Source organism: Chionomys nivalis, chromosome 2 (assembly GCF_950005125.1).
Source record: "Chionomys nivalis chromosome 2, mChiNiv1.1, whole genome shotgun sequence".
NCBI classification, from domain to species: Eukaryota; Metazoa; Chordata; class Mammalia; order Rodentia; family Cricetidae; genus Chionomys; species Chionomys nivalis.
Genome location: NC_080087.1, coordinates 103,088,227 through 103,108,429, shown reverse-complemented (window position 1 = coordinate 103,108,429; position 20,203 = coordinate 103,088,227). Strand labels below are relative to the sequence as shown.

At 44.9% G+C, this 20,203-nt stretch overlaps 1 protein-coding gene across 1 annotated transcript in view; it reads left to right on the top strand.

Annotated features, from left to right (window-relative positions):
* Nucleotides 1-20,203, top strand: part of Farp2 (FERM, ARH/RhoGEF and pleckstrin domain protein 2) — a 108,474-nt gene that overhangs the window by 63,625 nt on the left and 24,646 nt on the right. Inside the window, exons 9-13 of the mRNA XM_057762832.1 lie at nt 846-941; nt 3,979-4,142; nt 4,636-4,704; nt 5,951-6,008; nt 8,123-8,381. Of these exons, the coding sequence (XP_057618815.1) occupies nt 846-941; nt 3,979-4,142; nt 4,636-4,704; nt 5,951-6,008; nt 8,123-8,381 (646 nt within the window). The remainder of the gene's footprint in view (nt 1-845; nt 942-3,978; nt 4,143-4,635; nt 4,705-5,950; nt 6,009-8,122; nt 8,382-20,203) is intronic.

Below are 20,203 nucleotides of genomic sequence, written 5' to 3'. Positions count from 1 at the left end.
CACCTGTGCATACACACACACTGTTCTGTACAAATTAAACTGGTGTTTTTACTGTCCTCCAGAGGTTGGCTGCAGTGACAGGCCTTCAGTCAAGAGTGAGAGGGAGGTTTTGCTGTGAACTCACTGCTGCTTCAGGCTCTGAGCCTTGTCCGTCTGTTACTGTCACAGAGTAAACATCAATCCCTAAAAACAAATCAGAATGGTAGAGAAAAACAAAGGTAGAACAACAGTTACAAATTTAGAAATAGGATTAGGTTTGCAAAATGACTCAGCTAATAAAGGCCCCTACTACCAAACCTGATGACCCTAGTTTAAAAAAAAAAATTTAAACCAAAATGTGGGCAGCAGGTCTGCCCATTGCTTTTTAAGGACTCATTTCTAAGCCCTCTGTAAGCTACATATGTGTGCACTGGGCACATGCCTATATTTGTTTTTGTATCTGTCCATCAGCAGATGTGGAAACCAGAAGTTTTCTTTAACTACAGTGTAGTCTGGGATCATCTTCCTGCCTTTCCCTAGAAAGAAACCCCACCAGCCTGGTCAACACCACTGCCTCTTCCAGACACTTCCTTTTGTTAGGACTACTTCAAAATGTGTTGTGTTACCGTTGTTTTTTAAAATTTGTAATGAAACTGTATCTAAGAAACTGAAATCCCCAGTACAAAACAGATAACAGATTTGGTGTTGGTGTTTTGACTCAGAGCTGCTCTAGGAGAAATGGGGATGTGCACTTGGTCTGTTCTGCTGCTTATCAAGGATGCGGCTTCAGCGGAGCCTGCTCTCTGTGGAAAAGGTGTGTGTGCTCACATTACAAGTGACATGTGTGTCTGTCTCTGACGTTTCAGGGAACCACCAAAATCAACACTTTCAACTGGTCCAAGGTCCGGAAGCTAAGCTTCAAGAGGAAAAGGTTTCTCATCAAACTCCACCCAGAGGTCCATGTGAGTATTATCTTAGAATTTTTAATATTATTAGGCAATTTAATCCTACATATTATTAAAAGTTTTTTTAAGCATTTGAAATAAAATTGGGGAAACACATGTGTAATGTCAGAGGCAGGAAGATCAGAAGTTCAAGGTCATCCCTGGCTACTTAGGGAATTGGAGCCCAGCCTGGGCTAGAAACCCTGTCTCCAAAAACCCTACTTTATAAATCATTTCAGGATCAGGTATTTAATAATTTAAAGTCGGGACTTGGGATTAGAGTCAAAATGGGGATGAGTGCCTAGCATGCCCACATTGCCCCTCTGGGGAACTTATCAGTTCCTACCTTGAAGGTTTCCAGTTTATTTTTGGCCTAGGAAGACATGTTGAGAGTAATTTGAGCCTATCAGCAATGTACAGTGAGGACTTCTGCTAGACAGAGCTAAGGGGCCTCCCCTGTCTTCCCAGGTGCTTTTAATGATCTTGGGGGCCAGAGAGGTGGCTCAGCAGTTAAGAGCACTCACTGCACTTGCAGAGGACCAGGCACAGTTCCCAGCAACCACATCGGGCCTCACTACTGTCTGTAGTTCCAGTTTGAGGGGGTCCAACCCTTTTTCTGACCTCCACAGGCATGTTCACACATGATCCACACACATGGTCCACAGGCATACAAGCAGGTACATACACAGAAACATTAAATAAATAATCCCCAGAACTTGACCCCTTACTTGGTCTGGTTGAATAATCCTTGATTATCAAGAAATAATAAGAACTCCTTTTAATCCAGATGGTGGTGGCACATGTCTTTAATCCCAGCACTCAGGAGGCAGAGGCAGGTGGATCTCTGAGTTCGAGGCCAGCCTGGTCTACAAGAGTTAGTTCCAGGACAGGCACTAAAGCTACAGAGAAACCTTGTCTTGAAAAAAAAACAAAAGAAAACAAAAACAAAGGAACTCCTTTTAATCCCAACACTCAGGAGCTGGGAAAGGAGAATTATAAAGTTTGAGACGGGCCTGGTTTATATAGCAAGATCTAATCTAGAAAAACAAAAAACACCCTCCTCCCTTTTGCCCCCCAGAGATTTCAATCAACACTAGCTGGCAAGCTAATAACCATAATTTCATCTAATGATTAGAAATAGAAAAGGGAACTATCTGTGTTATGTGATCATTGGGAAAATTCAGTACTTCAAGTAGTTAAGTTTTCAAATGTATCTTCTTTGTCCAAAGGAAGTTAGAAAACAGTAGATTGCATGGCTGAAGCTTGAGATGCAACCTGGGTGGGGTTCAGGGTGCTTCCTGTCCCAGCAGCATCTGGGCCCTTGAACCAGTCAGAAGGGTGTCTCTGTCTAAACCTCTGAGAAACACATGGGGCTTTTGTCCATGTTGATGTGCAGTATGGGGCAGCACTGGTTTCAGTAGAGACTTAGAGCATGTGTCTGTGTGTCTGCTTGTGTCTGTGTGTTTGCTTGGCTGTTTGGTTGTTTTTGTTGCTATTTGGTTTGGTTTGGGGTTTTATGAGACAGTGTGTCCCAGACTACCTGCCACAGACTCCTAAGTGCTTTGGTTATATCCCCATGCCACAGACCCAATCAAAAGAAAGGTATTCTGCTGTTTATTATTTAAATACTACTCTGCTCTCTATGGATAAAAAGATGCAAACCAAAGGTTTCCCTTTTCTCTGAGTAAAATGTGTTTAGAGTTATTCTGGAAAGGTAGAATAGAAATACTGCTGTGTTGTAGAATATTGCTTTAACTGTAAAAGTTAAAGTTAAAAAGTTGTTCCTGCTGCATTTGTTTAATTATGTAAAGGTGTGTTGCTTTTGTTTATGCTGTATTTATATAATTATGTAAAGATATGTTACTGTTTCATCTTACCTGCCAGAGGCACCTGATTAGTCTAATAAAAGCTGATCAGCCAATAGCTAGGCAGTAGAGGGATAGACAGGGCAGGCAGGCAGAGAGAATAAATAAGAGGAAAGCAGAGAACAAGAAAGAATGAAGGAGCCAGGCGGTGGTGGCGCATGCCTTTAATCCCAGCACTCGGGAGGCAGAGGCAGGCGGATCTCTGTGAGTTCGAGACCAGCCTGGTCTACAAGAGCTAGTTCCAGGACAGGCTCCAAAGCTACAGAGAAACCCTGTCTCGAAAAACCAAAAAAAAAAAAAAAAAAAAAAAAAAGAAAGAATGAATGAAGGAGAAAGAGAGATGTCCAAGGCAGCCACCAGTCAGACACAGAGACATACGGAATGAAAGAAGGTAAAAAAGCCCCAAGGCAAAACGTAGATGATTTAAGTTATAAGAGCTAGTGGGATAATAATAAGATAAGGCTGTTCTGTCATAACTAATAATAAATCTCTGTGCCATGATTTGGGAGCTAGTTGGTAACCCAAAAGAAAGCTTGCTACACTGCTCAGTTTACAAAAGTAACTATTGGAATGGCATGTTTTAAAGTTACATTTAAATACCTAAACACCTAGGGTTTTTTGGGTTTTGTTTGTTTGTTTGTTTGTTTTGAGAAAGTTGCATTTAAGTCCCTAAACACATAGATTTTTTTTCTTTCTTTTTTTTGAGGGGGGTTCAAGATAGAGTTTCTCTGTGTAAACAGCTCTGCTCTGGAACTTGCTTTGAGACTAGGCTGACCTTAAACTCACAGAGATCTGCCTAACTCTGCCTCCCAAGTGCTGGAACTAAAGGTGTGCACCACCACCATTCGGCTGCCTAGTTTCTAAGACTAAGTAGAAGGATCAAAGTATTAACAGTTGTATAAAGTGATTTGGTAATATATATATCATAAGATTAAAAATGTATGTATGTGGTCTAAGAGCTCAGAACTTCATTTCTAGGCACCTAAAGAAATCAAAGAGTCAGACAGCAATGGTTTCTTCATGTTGATATATGTGAGCCTTAAAAATGTGACTTGTAGTTATCAAAGGCATGTGCCACCATGCCTGGCTCTAATTTTTAATTTTGAAACTACCTGTGATAGGATCTGCTTTCTGTTCTCCAGAACTTTATTGTTGTGTTTGCTTCTTGAACTTTTGTATGTTATTTTTAGGGACCCTACCAGGACACATTAGAATTCTTGTTGGGTAGCAGAGATGAATGTAAGAACTTCTGGAAGATATGTGTGGAGTACCATACCTTTTTTAGGCTTTCTGACCAGCCTAAACCAAAGGCAAAAGCTGTCTTCTTCAGCCGGGGCTCCTCCTTCAGATACAGGTAGGGCTAACCTGAGCTGTAGGTACAGCTGACTGTTGGGGAGGGGCGGTGAGAGGGAGGTGTCATAGGCTGGGCAGATAATTGCATCTAGGAGTAATTTTGTGAAGAACAATACATAAAGAAAAAATCAAATATTAAAAGTATGAGAAAATAGGAGCCACGTGGTGGTGGCACACGCCTTTACTCCCAGCACTCTGGAGGCAGAGGCAAGTGTATCTCTGTGAGGTCAAGGCCAACCTGGGCTACAGAGTGAGTTCCAGGACAGGCTCCAAAGCTACACAGATAAACCCTGTTGCAAACAAAACAAAACAAAAAAGTATGAGAGAATAGGCTTAAAGACTGCCTAGAAAATTGTCTATGCTTATTATAGAGTGTAATTTTGAGTTATTTATACATGTGTCTGGGAGAGGATGGACAGTCTTACTTCTGCTCTTAACTGTAAAGGTAATACTGTGAATTACTGTTTTGTTTTTAACTGAGCCTTTATTTGTAGTGGAAGAACTCAGAAACAACTAGTAGATTATGTCAAAGACGGTGGGATGAAGAGAATTCCATATGAAAGGTAAACTGTAGTGTTTATCATATAAAGTCTGTGTCTTTAAATTTGCTATTTTCAAGTATGTTATGTGTGGGTGTTTGCCTGCTGTCATGTCTGTGCATCACAAGCCTCCAGGCTTTCAGAGGCTAGAAGAGGGCGCCAGACCCCCTGGGGCTAGAGTTGTAGGTGGTTGCAAGCTGCCAGGTGGATGCTTGGACTTGAACCCATGTCCTCTGGAAGAGTAGCCAGTGCTCTCAACCACTGAGCCTTCTCTCTAGCCCTTTCTCTCCTTTAAGAAATAGGGTCTCGCTGTGTAGCCTTGGCTGTCCTGGAACTCATGTAGCCTGGGCTGGCCTGGAACTCACAGAAATCCTACTGATTCTGTGTTCCTGAGTGCTAGGATTAAAGGCAAGTGCCACCATGTTCAGGTTATTTTAAATATTTACTTGGATAAATGGCATTTTAAAGGTATAAACATGTATTTAAATGCAGGTTTTTTGGTTTTGTTTTTGCTTTTTATTCTTTTTAAAGAATTTAATAAGGTTTGTAATGTCTTCATGGAGATAATTGCATTCATACTTAGTATGAATTTATAGTTTGTAAACTGCATAGCTCATTTTGTTTATGACATTTCCCCGTGGTGTCTTAGTTCCTTCTCCTGTCACTGTGATAAACACTGGACGGAAGTAAGGGAGGGAGGAGGGGCTTGTTCTGGTTCTCAGTTCCAGGTGGCAGTCGGTCATAGTGGAGAGATGGAAGCAGCAGGCTCAAAGCACTTGGTGACAGTGCTGCCACAGCCAGGAGGAGGATGCGGGATGGCTTTGCTCAGTTCACTCCTTCTAAAGAATAGATCCTCTCCCAGTGAGGAAGGCCGTTCACAGTGGGAAGTTAACATTATCGGCATAATTCTCAAGGCATACCCCAGAGCTAACTGACCTCAGAGGCTTGTCCCCCTAAGTGATCCCAGATCCTGTCATGTTGGCAGCTAACACTAACCTTGATAATATGGTAAGCAACCTCAAAACTCCTGTGGAAAGTTTTTATTAGTATGCATATATAATTTTGTCCCCTTTGAGTTTCTTTTTTAATTTTACTTACTGACTCCTTTTATTCTGCCAGTTTCTAGCTTGCCACCCTGTCTTGGTTATGTTCTTATGTGAGCTTTCTTCATGGATACAATACAGACATGTGATCTAGAAACACATGGTGAAAAGGATAATGGCAGATGAGGAGATGGGTGTGAGCCTCACACATATTCTCTGTTTTGCAGACGGCACAGTAAGACTCGGACGTCCCTTCATGCTCTGACTGTCGATCTGCCTAAACAGGTCAGTCTTTGGTTGAAACCATGGCAGTATTAACTGCGAGGGTATGCTCTTCTAGACAGTCTTCTTCAGTGTTGTAAGAAGGCTCACGTGACCTAATGCACACTCTGACTTCAGAGTGAATCCCAGGTGATGAGACAGCCGTGAGCTCTGCCCTGTGAATCATAGCCCTGTGCAGTCTGCTAGGAAACCTAAACCAGTGCCAGCTGTGCAGGTGACTTCCTAAATACACAGTAGACTCTCCGGGTGGTGGACTTCTGGAAGAAGATGAAGCACAGAGACATCCCTGCCGCTGACACTCAACAGCTTTTCATCTGTGTGTGTCTGGTCTGACTACAGCTGTATTAAAGCAGAGATGCACAGAGATGTGCAGGTTCCTCCTGGAAGAGCACTTGGCAGGGATGTCAGGGATGTCGCCAATGAGATATCAGCCGTTCCATGGCTCTATGCTGAGCCAGGTCTCCCTGAGAACAAGACTTTTATCATTTTTATATCAACTCCCACACTCATGCATGATTGTATGACCAATCCTGCTTTCGGGTATCATTATTTATTTCCTTGTGCTACTGTGATTTCATACTTGTAGTTCATTCTGAGCAGTAGTTGCCCATTTTTATTGAGAGTCTGTCATTTATTCTGAGCACAGGTTCCGAGAGCTTCTTTTGAACCCTATAGCTTAATGTTTAGAGTCCCCATCTTTTAACTAAATTTTAGATGTTAAATATCCTAAAAATTACATTTATGCTTTCGTTATATTATTTTAAAAACCACAGAAAATAAAGAAATGTGGTTGAATGATTAAGAAAAGGCAATATGGCAGGCATGATGAATGACACGTATAATTTCAGCACTGAAGCAGGAGGCTTGAGTTCAAAGCCAGCCTAGGCTACATAGAATACACTGCCGCAAACAAAACAAAACTAAACTAAAAGCATGCACTATGGTAGCCATTGGAAATAGATTCCTTTTAAACTATGACCAGCTGTGTTTTTCTACAAGACTGGTTATGGGCCTCCTGGGACAGCACTTGCTTGCTTCTCATGCTACCGTGTGTAGATACCTAATGATATTGCTTATGGACATACTGCTCCAGAAATACAGTTCTGTGACAGGGTTTCTTTGTGTAGCTCTGGCTGTCCTTGAACTCTCTCTGTAGACCAGGCTAGCCTCAAACTCACAGAGATTCACCTGCCTCTGCCTCCTGAGGGCTGGGATTAAAGGTGTGTGCCACCACCTCCCAGCTAAGGGTTTTTTCAAGGCATGACTGTATCTTAGTAATGCACACACAAGAGTGATGCTTAACAAGTAGAGAAGTGAGACATCCTTGCATGTCACATCATGAATGGGTCATGGCTAGGGCACCTGGAGTAGTGAGGACCACGGTGTGCTTCCTTCCCTTCCCTAGCCTGCTGTAAGCCTCTCCTGACTCATACTTAGAGCCACCGTAGCATTTTCAGAATGTCCCAGGGCTCTTACACTTGATGCTGGCAGGTGGCATCCTAGTCAGTGGTTCTCAGCTCCCATCTCACCAGTGGGCTGACACGTGTATCTCCTCCTAGGTGATACTGAATCTCCTAACACTCGAGCCCAGGACTGTCACTGTGTCCTTGTCATCTGATGTCAGCAGCACAGTGGAGGGCACTTTTAGCTGAACAGAGATGTGAACACCCAATTGTATCTGCCTATAAATGTAGGAGAACTAGGGCTGCCACAAAACCTCGTCTGCCTGTTACCTAGTTTGCTGTGATAGCTTCTCTTCTTCACTGTGACATTTCATGCCGCAACAGTGGGGGACAGAATTAAAGGGTGTTTATAAGCATATGGCCTTAGGTCAGTTTGCAAGAGTGTGCATTTCTAAGCCAGGCATGGCACACATCTATAATCCCAGTACCTGGGAGACAGATTGCCGCGAGTCTGAGACTAGCCAAGACTACAGTCTCTAAACAGAATGCAAACCCTCACTTGGTGAAGGGCAGATCTGCTCAGTTTCCCTTTTGAAGGAAACTGTAAGGATGCATAGATGTTGGAAGTTGACCCAATGGACTTTACAATTTGTAATAGCATTTTTTAATTTCATTTGTGCCTTTTTTTCTTTTCTTCTCAATTTTGATCCCCAGAGCATCTCTTTCACCGATGGCTTGAGAGCTTCTGCCTCCCTGTCTTCAGCAAATGCCTCCTTTTATGCACTCCCTGCTTCCTCTCTGTCCCCTTCTGGTATGCTCAGTGTGAAGGACAGCAGCAGCTCCCTTGTGGATCCCCAGGTTCCCTCCGTCAAGAGCACAGCAGCAGAGAGGAACAGCAGAACATCATCATCCGAAGGCCCCAGCACGCAGTCGGCCCATCTGCCTGGACCCCCTGTGCTCCAGCCTGGTCCAGGTGCCGGGTTTTGTGGTGTTGTGAACAGCCATGGTTCTGCCTGTCCCAGAGGACAGAGTCCCAATGCTTTAGACCTAAACAAAGGGAGGGCCAGTAGGGGACTGAAAGCTCCTGGCAGGAATGACAGTAGTGAGGATGAGTTTTCTGCAGGCTCCTTCTTGCCCAGCGGGGAGTCCCAGGGTGGCCTCAGAGGGCCCCCTGTTTTCACATTGACAAACGCACAGCTGCAGGTGTCTGAAGAGTTCATCGACGATGACCCGGCAGACATCTCCTTCTTTGCTGGAGGCTCCGAGGCCTTTTCTTTCCGGTATGGTTCTTTAGTCCTTCAGGAGTCGCTGTTACCCGTCCAGTCCGCTGGGTCCCCTGCCTTGTGTGGTCTGGATTCCTTCCAGCACCCAGTGTCGGCCCAGTCCAGCCCAGATAGATACTCCACTGAAGCAGTGGACATGAGTGTAGAAGATGATTTTGAATTTGGGGAAGGAAGTGACTTCAATGGCAATGTCCATCCCTCAGACACCTCAGAGCTGTTTGAGGTGAAGGCACAGGCTAGCCTGATGCAGAGCCTGTTGAGTCCTTCCGAAACTAGCTCACTTAGGAACAACCAGTCTGATAACAGCTCCCTCAACAACATGCCACTGCATGGTGGGCTCTCTCTGCACACATCCAGCTCAGCCAATCAGTCTGAGGCCAGCTCCATGGTCAACTTCCCAGCCTACTCAGTGCGCTCCGAGTCCAGCTCAGCCTTCCAGTTCTCTGACATTATAGACCAGCTAGAGCAGCTCAGCTACCCACCCACAACTGCTGAAGACTCGAGCAGCACAGACTCAGACTCGTGGGACTCGGAGGCTGAGGCGCCCCTGGACATGAGCCTCTTCTTCAGCAACCCTTTTGCACAGACTGGTGGGGAGAGAGTCCCTTTCAGTTTTCAGCCCAATTTAAAGACTTCCACTCCAGGAAAGCAGATAGATCAAAACCCGTCTTGACCCTCAGGTCTCCTTTATAAAGAGACCCCTCCCCCTGGGCACAGTTAGAGATCAGAATCTTTTGCCTCAGACGTAGAAGGTGAATGAGTTCATGCTAGATAGTCAGGGGTTGTTTCTAATTACAGGTAGATTATTTGGTTTTGAATGTCAAGGAGCTAAAACTTTGATTTGAAGTGATATTAAACTTACACGTGACTCTAAACTAGAGGAGCGTTTTCAGCCATTCCCTGTAGTGACTGAGGAATTGGCCTCTGCAGCATTGGCGTTTTTGACACCTGCTTTGAATTCAAGTAAAAACTGGTGCTATACATTTTTAATATTATGCGGATCAGATTCTGTTCGTCTGTAATAGACTGTGTGTCATGCCCCTTGGTGCTGCTTTTAAAATGACCCATGCTTCCCATGTAGGTTTTGTTTAGTTTGTACAGCCAGCGCTGTGTATAAAATCTCTGCAGGATGCCTTGAAGGCATTCTAACCCTGGAGGGACAGTGGAGACTATAGCCTTCTGGATGCAGAGGTGGCCCTGGGACTCTCCTTATTACAGACTTGAGACCAAGGCCATGCTGTGCTTAGAGCAGGCTTGCAGAGGTACTGGTCTAAAAGCCACTGTGAAAGTGTGAGCTGCTTTGCTTCCCTCTGTTCATCTTAATTACAGGTGCAGTAGGCGCTGTGGTTGTAGCCGAGCAGAACCAGATCCACAAGTGAGCTTTGAAGGTCATAACATGAGCTGGTGCAGGAGAGTCATTTCTTTTAGTGGCCTAGCCAGTTGTTTGTTTAAAATGATTAGAACCTAAAAAATGCCACAGGATGTACTAGAATTTTAATCCTCTCTCTAGGAGTGATGTTGGGTTGCATGAGTCTGTATTATACATTGCTAGCTGTTTCCAGTAGATATTGTTGCAGACATGGCTCTTCCCCAAAGCAGCAAGGGCCCAGTGAGCATGTGCTGAGGTAGACCTGATTGGTGTTATGTGGAGGACTACCTGTTCCAAAGTACTCTGAAGGACAGAACTGATGTTCATGGTACAGACAGGATAAGCCACTGACATGAGAGCCAGGATCTCATAAGTGATGACCCTAATCTGTCCTGGCCTGGTTATGTGTGTCTGGTCCACAGGCGACTGACTAGGTGTTACCGTGCATTTGATTGGTTTGGTGGTGGTCCTTTGTGATCTTATATAGCAGTGCAATACACATTGAAAGTTTTATTTTCTTCTCAAAATGTCCTGTGGAAATCATTTTTTTCTGGTGTGAACCCAGGTCCTTGAACATGCTAGGCAAGTGTCTCATCACTGAGATCCACCTCCAGCCTCCTCTGGGAACTTTCACCATTCATTCCGGTTCTGTGCTTGGATGGAATAACAGTGCTGGCCTTTGAGGCACCGTGGGCATCTGTCTTTTCTTATTGTATAGTTCAGATTATAGCAAGGTGGTGTGGCTAACTGTATCCTTTTCTTTTCTTTTGGTTTTTGTGACAAGGTCTTACTGTGTAGCCCAGGCTGACCTAGAACTCATGTAGCCCAAGCTAGCCTTGAACTCATGGCAATCTATTTGTCTCAACCTCACAAATGCTGGGAACATAAACTATACCTAGCCATAATTTTCATTTTTGTAATTCCCTTAGACTTGTAAGCTGCAGTCTTTTCTATTGGTCCAGTCAATCAGTGTTTGCTGTGTGTTTAGTTATTGTTGACTCTGTCCCCTTTTTTCTTAGAGGTGGGGTGCTGCTTTCCGTGCATCTAAGGTAGCGCTGCTTAGAGCAGAAGTGCTGGTCTTCTCCCGTGTTTCATTCCCAGAGTAAACCTCGGATTTGTGTTTGGGGAAGAACTAGTATGTATCATCTTTAAACTGTTCTTGAACCTTAGTATTCGCGTGGTTGCTGAAGACGACCCTGCTCCCTCATTGCCACTTACCCAGTGCACTCATTATGCTGTGAAGCAGCCAGGTTGTCACTCGTGATTTTTGGCTGTCTGGTTGGTCTTATTTTCTGAGACCCTGGATCCAAGGCTATCTAGCCAAAGATATCTTGGCCCTCTACCTCCACATCTAGAACACTGGGATTACAAGTGTACCTGCTATCACACATCCAGTTTTTGAGGTACTGAGGGTTGAACTCATTTGTTTTCTAAGCAAGCCCACCCTCATACAGGTCAAGTATAGGAGGGGTAGAGCTGACTCTACTACCAGGCTTGGGTGACTACTTCATGGTAAAGCTAGTGCTGATGGAAAGGGTCGTTCCCATCAGACAGGCAAGGACCTCCTCCTCTAAATCAGTTTTCCACACTCTCCCCTTAGAGAGTCACAGTGAAGTCTGTTGTCACCATCTTCTGTTAGGCCTCCTATAAAGTGAGTTTGTTGTTGTTGTTTTATTTCTCCTAATGGAACCTCACTTTCTGTAGATAATTCCTTCATGGGGGGTGTTTTCAAAATATTCAAAACCAAAAGAAGTATAATAAACCTGTTCTCCCCATTCAGTCCCCGCCCACGTCTGTGTTGCTGGTATTTGGCACACCTACTCTGTCTCTTTTCTTCTAGTTTGTCTGCAGTGCTGGGTGTTGAACCTGGGCTCTTTGCAGCTCTGCCTACTACCAGCTCTGTCCAGTCTGCTGTTACCGTTTATGCTGAGGCACGCTCTTGCTAAGCTGCCCGGGCAGGCCTTGGGCTTGTGATCTTCTTGCTGTAGCCTCCTCGGTGTTGGGATTATAGGTGTTTACTGCCATCCTTTGCCTTTTCCAATTGGGACTGTAGCATTTTAAAGAAGCTTATTATACCTTTCTTTAGAATTCTGAGAGTATTTCTGAAACACAAGGTACACTCTACATGAGCCTACACACTCATTATCGTATAAAATGATAGGTCCCTGCTATAACCCAATGCTGAGAATGTACTTAAATTACCCAGTGATCTTCAGAATGCTTGGGCATGGCGCACACCTGCAATCCTAGCATTTTGGAAGTGGAGGGAAGAGGCTCTTGAGTTAAGGCCAGCCTGGGCTACATGGTGAGATCCTGTCTCAAAAAGTGACAAGCCAGTTAGTGTTTGACTGTTCAAGTCAAGAGACAGACATGGCCTGCTTTCTATGTCTGCCTGTTACGTTTCAGTCATCCCCTATTTTTAGGGTGTGCCCTGTAGGGAAAGCCAGGCGAGTGATGCTGCCTCCGGTCCCGAAGCCTGGACTGGTACCCAGGAGGCCAGCCAGGTATGATACAAGTTTCTGTAACCCCACATGACATGACCTCCAGTGGACAAGGGGGCAAGGCAGCTTTGGTACGAGCCTGGCGTCCCAGGCTCTATGGGTGGCACTAGTACAGGGTTACTTTTTGGCATAATGTGGAGAAATTTTAAACAACTTTCTTTTAATGGAGTGTTGCTACTTCCTCAGCTGTGCCTTCTTCTGAGTTCCTGTTCACACTGTCCTGACCTCCCCTCCTAAGGAGTCGCAGTGGGCAGGTGCTCAGCCTAGAGCCCAGGGTGCCATAGCTGTCACAGATCTCCTCTCCTTGCTGCTCTTGAGCTACGGTGCCACTCTCACCTTGGGAGAAGCTGCAGTTTGGCCTGAAGCCACTCAATCCAGAATACGCACTGAGCCTTTCTTTGGTTTGCCTGCCTGTGTCATCAGTTGCTGCAACGTGGGGGTGTGGCCCATGTAACCAGTGGCTGGGAAGGATGCAGAGACTGAGGGAGGTGAGTTCATAGCCTTGAGTAGCATGTCCTGATCTGGAACAGCTCCTCAGAGTGAGTTTTCTAGTGCTCAGTCTGTTGGTTTCCTTAGTTATGTCCAGAACTTCTTAAAGGGCATAAGCTTCTGTCAAGGCTGTCCTCGTGACTTTTAGGATGGGTAGAAAGGAAACCCAGGTAGAGAGCTGTCACAGCCAGTGTGTCCATGCAGAAAGATAACAGTGGTCAGGTCTGTCTGTGTAAATAATAGTAACCAGTGTGTCAGTGTTTATAGGGGACAAGACTGTGGCTGTCCCCTGCAGTACAAGGCCACCATCAAGCAGTATCTATTCTAACCATTAAGTCCACCTCTAACAATGTATTCTGCTTTAGATACATTTTTATTAGTTATCAAGTCTATTTTTATATTTAAGATCCCAAAGTCTCAGTAATTTATATAAACCACGTGAATATTTGAAGACTAACAATACTTGCATGGCAGCGAGACTGTTCGTACTAGAGATGTGTAGGGTTCTGCACTGCATAGGCTTCTGATCCATTAGGTACGGCCATGTGCCTTTTTACATGGCAGAGGTGTTGGGTCTGGCATTAGATTAGAATGCCCTGTCTTCGTTAGCACTTGTGTTTTATTTAGTGCAAATGACCAAGGGATGGGCACTAGCACATCCAGGAATGTAACATGAAAACTGTTGACATGCCCAGTGATCCCATCCTTTCCGATGGCTTTCGTGCACAGGTATATGTTCATTTTTTCATGTAATCTCCCCTGTTCTGCCTGAGTAATGATTGTATTGTGTCACCCTCACTGTGGTTATGATAACACAGCAATGTGCACACACATGTTCTTAACTCTTATGTGTTTATGTGCCAGTCAATGCTGATAGTTCCTGTAGATCTTCACAGTACACTCATTCCCTCCAGTTCCTAGAACAGCAGAAAGTCCATTACTGGAAGGAACAGTTACTTCATTATCAGTGTAGTATTCAGTGGTTAATGTTTGTTCTCAAGTCCATGGCGTTGCATCTGCCGTGGTCTCACTTTGGCTCTTGTCGCAGGGCTACTTATGCAAAAGACACTGTTGCAGGTGGCAGGTATTGTTACCTCCTTCCTTGAAGTCGCCAATGCCAGTGTCCACTAGTGCACAAAGCTCTGTCTTCTGGGTGAAAGCGTATACATTGATTCTTCTAGGAAATGAAGAGAAATGGAGCTGGGGTTTCTTTATGCATTCGAACTTGTTGATGCTTTAAAGAGACACTTCGATTGTCTGGTTTGTGGTACTTATCAAATCTGTTTTCTATTGAAATCACCATTTATAAATTTGCAGATATGTACTGACAATTTTTAATTGTTTATTCAATAAAATGAGGAAATATTTACTACGAATTTTTAAATGGGCTTTTTAGCTTTCTTTCCCTCTACTTAAGAGTTTTGATTTATATAGGTTGCAGATTATTTCACATATTAAATTAATTCTTGAAACAAGCAAGTATTTATGCAAACCTTCACTGATGTTTCTTTCATGGGCTCCCGAGCACCAAACAGGCAGCGTGGTGCTTGCATAGATTGCATTACTGTGGCTGTGGGTAGTGATATCTGTATTGAAGGCCAACAGTTGGGTGTAGCATCTTGCTTCCTCTGTCTTAGCCCTCTTTCAATACCTTTCTGTTGTTGTCTGATATGGTTAACATGGCCAGTGTGGCAGAGGAGGTGGAGGAGCCTGTGCAGCGTGCTTAGACCACGTACCACACTTGAAGGCGCAAGCCTCAACCTGCCACCTTCAGTGTCGAGCACACTGCGCAGGAAGTGCTGCTGACCCCGACAGCTGAGCGCTAGGACATCTTTTCAGTGTGCTCCCACAGAGACGAGACCTGTCCCAGAGTGCAGTGCTTATTCCCTAGAGCTCAGTGGTCTCAAGCAGGTTTTTCTCCAGCTACAAACTTGAACTTCCCATTCATCTAACAGAGGTTTTCTGCTTTCTGCTTGGAGGTCCATACTTTTCTGGCCCCTTGCATCCTTGGGAGGCTCAGGACCTTGTTGCCACTTTCTGGGCAGCAGTGGCCGAAAACACTTTGAGCACTTTGACTCTTTGAGGTGCTGGGAGCACAGAGTCCAGCCTCTGTCTCTTTCCACACAATAGATGCCTGGGCAACAGCACTCGTGGGAGACAGTCCGTGGTGGCAGTCACCTCTCACACAAAAGAGACTAGTCTCAGGAACTCAGGTCTCCTGTCACACAGGCCTACTCCCTACTGACACCTTGACTGTCCAGCACCTGCTGCACATGAATGAAGTAATGACCTAGTGTGTGGGTCTCTAGGGAGAAAACTGACATAAATGAGCTGCTGTGTTCTGGCTCGGGGCTTTGTGTACCATCTGACCTGAGTTAGCACCCCATCTGATGGAGATGGTAAAGCCAGCGAGGTCCTTACTTTTGTTTGATTGATTGATTTGTTTTGTTTTTGTTTTTTGACACAGGGTTTCTCTGTAGTTTTGGAGTCTGTCCCAAAACTAGCTCATGTAGACCAGGCTGGCTGTGAACTCACAGAGATCTGCCTGCCTCTGCCTCCTGAGTGCTGGAATTAAAGGCGTGCACCACCACTGCCTGCTAAACTCTGCCACTTCTGATGAGACCCACTCAGTAGACTCACTATATTTGACTTGTCACAGGCTCTAAAGGTTTTAGGCAAAAGTATGTTTTTGGATCTGAAGGGGTTTGCTTTCTGTTTTAGACCTGATCATACATGTTAGGTAAATGCTCTGCCAGTAAGCTATACCCTTCCCCCACCCAAGAATCGTCCCACTAAAACGAAACTATCAAAGTCTTATGTGCAGGAGTGAACCACATGACCTGGCCGTGCTGTGCCTCTTCTCCCCTCCCTCCTCCTCCCTCCCCTCTGTAATTAAAGAACTTAAGTTGGTGTTCTGTGCAGTGTTAAGCCCCAACAAGCATAAAATTGCCTGACATGAGCTACAGGAGAGTCTGCCTCAGGCTCGGCTCTCACTGCTGTCCCAGGTCACGTTGGGGAACTCTGACTTTGTTGGCCATGGGATCACCAGTTCTTTGTTGGAATTCACTTACTTGCTCAGGTAATGAGTCTCACTGACGTCACACAAGTGTGCTTGTATTTTGTCCGTGGCAGTCTGTCCAGCTCTAGTAATAAAACCCCCTTCTTCCCAGGTGGAGCATGCCTTCAGCCCACTGTTTCAGTTGCTTCAGTCTGATTTCTTGACAGCCTGAAGGAAGATCCAGCTACCTCGATGGTTTCTGCAGCTTTATCGTTTTCTCTTGTGATATTCTGGTGAACAAAGTTGAGAGCCACACACCATCACGGTGTCAGCGCTAATACAGGATAGGTAGACACTGGAGCTGTTCTAGGTTGATCTGGCAGTTGATGGTGGCTTCCACGTCCTGGCAGGGGGTCTGGCACACCTGCCACAGGGATAGTGAGCACCCTGGTGTGGTTCTGAGAAGGCTGGAGGGGGCAAAGGGCTGCTGGCTCTGGGCTGTGGGCCTGGTGGGGCTGTTCATAAAACCATAGTGACCATTGGGAAGAAAGTCCTTGTCTTCCTTATCTCCTCATCAAGGTAGGGAGGCACTGTTAACAATTCCACCACCTTCCGCTTGTTTTCAACAGATTCTGTTTGTAAAAGTGAATCATGACACTCGCCAGGTAGCAAAGCCTGAAACAATGTTTGTGAACTCATCAAATGCCCATTTACCTGTTTTCATCATGCAGTCAGTTGGGGTGGGTGGGGGTTCTTCCATTCTGAAACTGACAGTCTTCCATTCAAGCCATAGTTTCTCTCCCTTGTGCCTCCTAGACTCACATTAACCTTCAACTTGACCTTAAGTTTTGCTGAATAGGATCTGATGCTGTGCTGTGAGGCAGATATGTTCAAGACTGTTAAAGAGTTCTTAAAAAGAACTTAAAGGTATGAAATAAAAGTACATTTTCTTTTCTCTCTAAATGTGAAGTCCTTTTTCATCATCTTCCATCTCTAGTTAGAAGAACAAAAGCAATTGTCTTGAAGGAAAAGTGAAGGTAAGCACAAAAGAATTTAAATAACATTTCAAAATCATCAGATGTACTTTGAGAAGTCTAAGGAGATAAACCACCTGCCAGAAAGGCTGACTGCTGACCGTTTGAAGTGTTAAGTGCCCTGTGACAGCAAGTTTGTAACTCTGAGACAATGACACCCCCACCTCCAGCCTGTGCAGCAATGTCTCCCAGTAGACTGTGGGATCTGTCCCCACAGAAGTGTGGAGTTCAGAGCTGTTCTTTATGCTGTTTTGGGACGGAAGAAACCCTTCTCTGCAGCTAAAGAAGTTGGTCCTTCACCCGACAGCAGGAGGGTTGAGTGCTCTCTGCGTGCGGGCATATACATCAAGAGCTGGGGATGAGTGAGTTTCATAACGGATTCCGTGGCTCAGCGCAATACTGATTTACTCTCGCTGCTGCCGATGAGAGGACCTTCGGTGTTTCTGCAGATACTTAAGATGACTCTGTGGTGAAATGTCAGTTACCATAAAACATTACATAGCACGTAAAACTATTCTTAAGACAACTTCAGCCATGCATTCTTTTTACACATGTAATCCCAGTACTCAGAAAGTAGAAGCAGGAAGATCAGGGAGTTTGGAGGGCAGCCTGAGATACTTGTGGATCCTGTCTACAAAACAAAACCAAAGTATGTCTCAGTAATAAGAGGGCTTTCAATGGGAGAACTGTCAGGCCAATTGTCTTTCACGTCAGGGAACACTGAGTCACAGAACCTGAATGGCACTGACTTCATGCTGTCTTTGTCACTTCCGGAAAGCGTCCTGGCTAGCCACACTTCAACATGCACACACACACACACACACACACACACACACACACACACGGGCGTGCACACACGCACATGCTGTGGACAGTGGTGGCTCCAGCTGAACGCACTGCTGGGACAGACACTGCTGTGCTGATGGAGCTCAGAAGACACACCACACTCACGTTTAGACAAACTTCATGTTTATTGCCAATTACTTGTCAAAACATTTCCTCATAGTTTTTGGTAGAGTAGTGGCAGTGGTGGAGTGTGTGTGTGTGTTTGCTGGGGGTCAAATTGAGGACCTTGCAAGTGCTGGAGAAGTATTCTTTTTTTTTTTTAAAGATTTATTTATTTATTATGTATAGTCTTCTATCTGTATGCTTGCTGGCCAAAAGAGGGCACCAGATCTCATTACAGATGGATATGAGCCACCATGTGGTTGCTGGGAATTGAACTCAGAACCTCTGGAAGAGCAGTCAGTGCTCTTAACCTCTGAGCCATCTCTCCAGCCCGAGAAGTATTCTTCTACTAAGTCCCAGACCCGGATTATTTAACACCTGATGGTCTTTATTTGTATAATTTCAAGAATAATTTAGAAATTTTTCTCTCACCAGTTTAACTGTAAAAAAAAATGTTTCAGGGAACCTTGTGGATTATTCACTAAATTTTGAGTTGATAACTTTTATAATATATAAAATATGTACAGTGATAATATCAAGTGATTTTTAACTGCCATAAAACCAAAAGTAGTTTACACTAACCCTAATCCATCCCAAAGTGGAGTCTCCCCTCTTTATAGGGTGTTTACTAAAAGGCCGGTTGCTGGCAGTGCGTCTCTTGCCTTCATGACTGTTTCCATCACGTTGGCTGCACATTCCTGCTAACCTACCAGCACCCCAGAAGTGCATTGTTTAATGGTGCCTAAAGCACACCATTCTGCATGTTCTGCGCCTCCTGCTACTAAAAATGTCCAATTTTGTGACAATCTTTTCAAAGAGATTTATTTTTATTTTATGTTTATGAATGTTTTTCCTGCATGTATCTTTCTATGCCCTACATGCACGCATGGTGCCCACAGGGGTCAGAATAGGGCATCAGATCCATTGGAGCTGGTGTTACAGGCAGTTGTGAATCACCATATGGGTGCTGGGAACCAAGCCTGGGTCCTCTGGAACAGGAGCAAATGCTCTCAACCACCAAACCATCCTTCCAGCCTTTGTGGTAGCCTGTTTTGTTTTGTCTGGTTTTGGATTTGTTCTGAGGGGCGGGGAGTGTGTTTTGTTTGTTTTGAGATGGGGCTTGCTGTGGAGCCCAGCTGACTTTATAATTGTTAGGATTGCAGGCTGGTCCGTGCTCTGTATTGCTTTGTAGTCCAGGAACTTTTTAATTGTCCTCTAGAACTTTCCCTAGACTTAATATCTTCAAGTGTGATGCTATAAGGAGCATTAGAGACATGGGTAAAGTGGTGGTCTCTTGTTTTTTTGGGGGGGAGGGTTGTTATTTTTACGGTTTTCCTTTTTGTTGTTTAGTTTTTTAATTTTTTTATTTAAAAAATTTTTTAAAAAAAACTTTTAAAGAGTTTTTACATGCCAACCACGGTTCCTGTTTTCCTCTCCTCCGTTTTTCCCCCACCCAGCTCCCATCCACTCCTCAGAAAGGGTGAGGCTTCCCATGGAGAGTCAATGAAGTCTGGCATATCAAGTCACAGTAGGACCAAGCCCATCCACACTCCCCCAAATCGAAGCTGAGCAAGGTATCTCTCCATAAGGAATGGGCTCCAAAAAGCCAGTTCATGCACTGGGGATAAATCCTGGTCCCACTGCCAGTGGCCCCACAGACTGCCTAAGCCACAGAACTGTTACCCACATTCAGAGGACCTAGTTGGTCCTATGCAGGTTCCCCAGCTGTCAGTCCAGAGTCAGTGAGCTTCCACTAGCTCAGGTCAGCTGTCTCATCATGATCTTGACCCCTTTGCTCATATTATCACTCCTCCCTCTTTTCAACTGGACTCTGGGAGCTCGGCCCAGTGCTTAGCTGTAGATTTGTGCATCTACTTCTATCAGTTACTGAATGAAGGTTCTATGATGACAGTTAGGGTGGTTATCTATCTAATTACAGGGGAGGACCAGTTTAGGTACCCTCCACTATTGCTAGGAGTCTTAGCTGGGGTCATCCTTGTGGATTCCTGGGAGCTTCCGTAGCGCCAGATTCCTCCCTAACCCCATAATGGCTCCCTCTATTAAGATTTCCTTGCTCTCCCTCTCTGTCCCTCTCCCAACTCAACCATCCCATTCCCTTCTGTTCTCCTCTCCCCCTTCCCCCTCCCTTCCCCCTTGCACTCCCAATTTATTC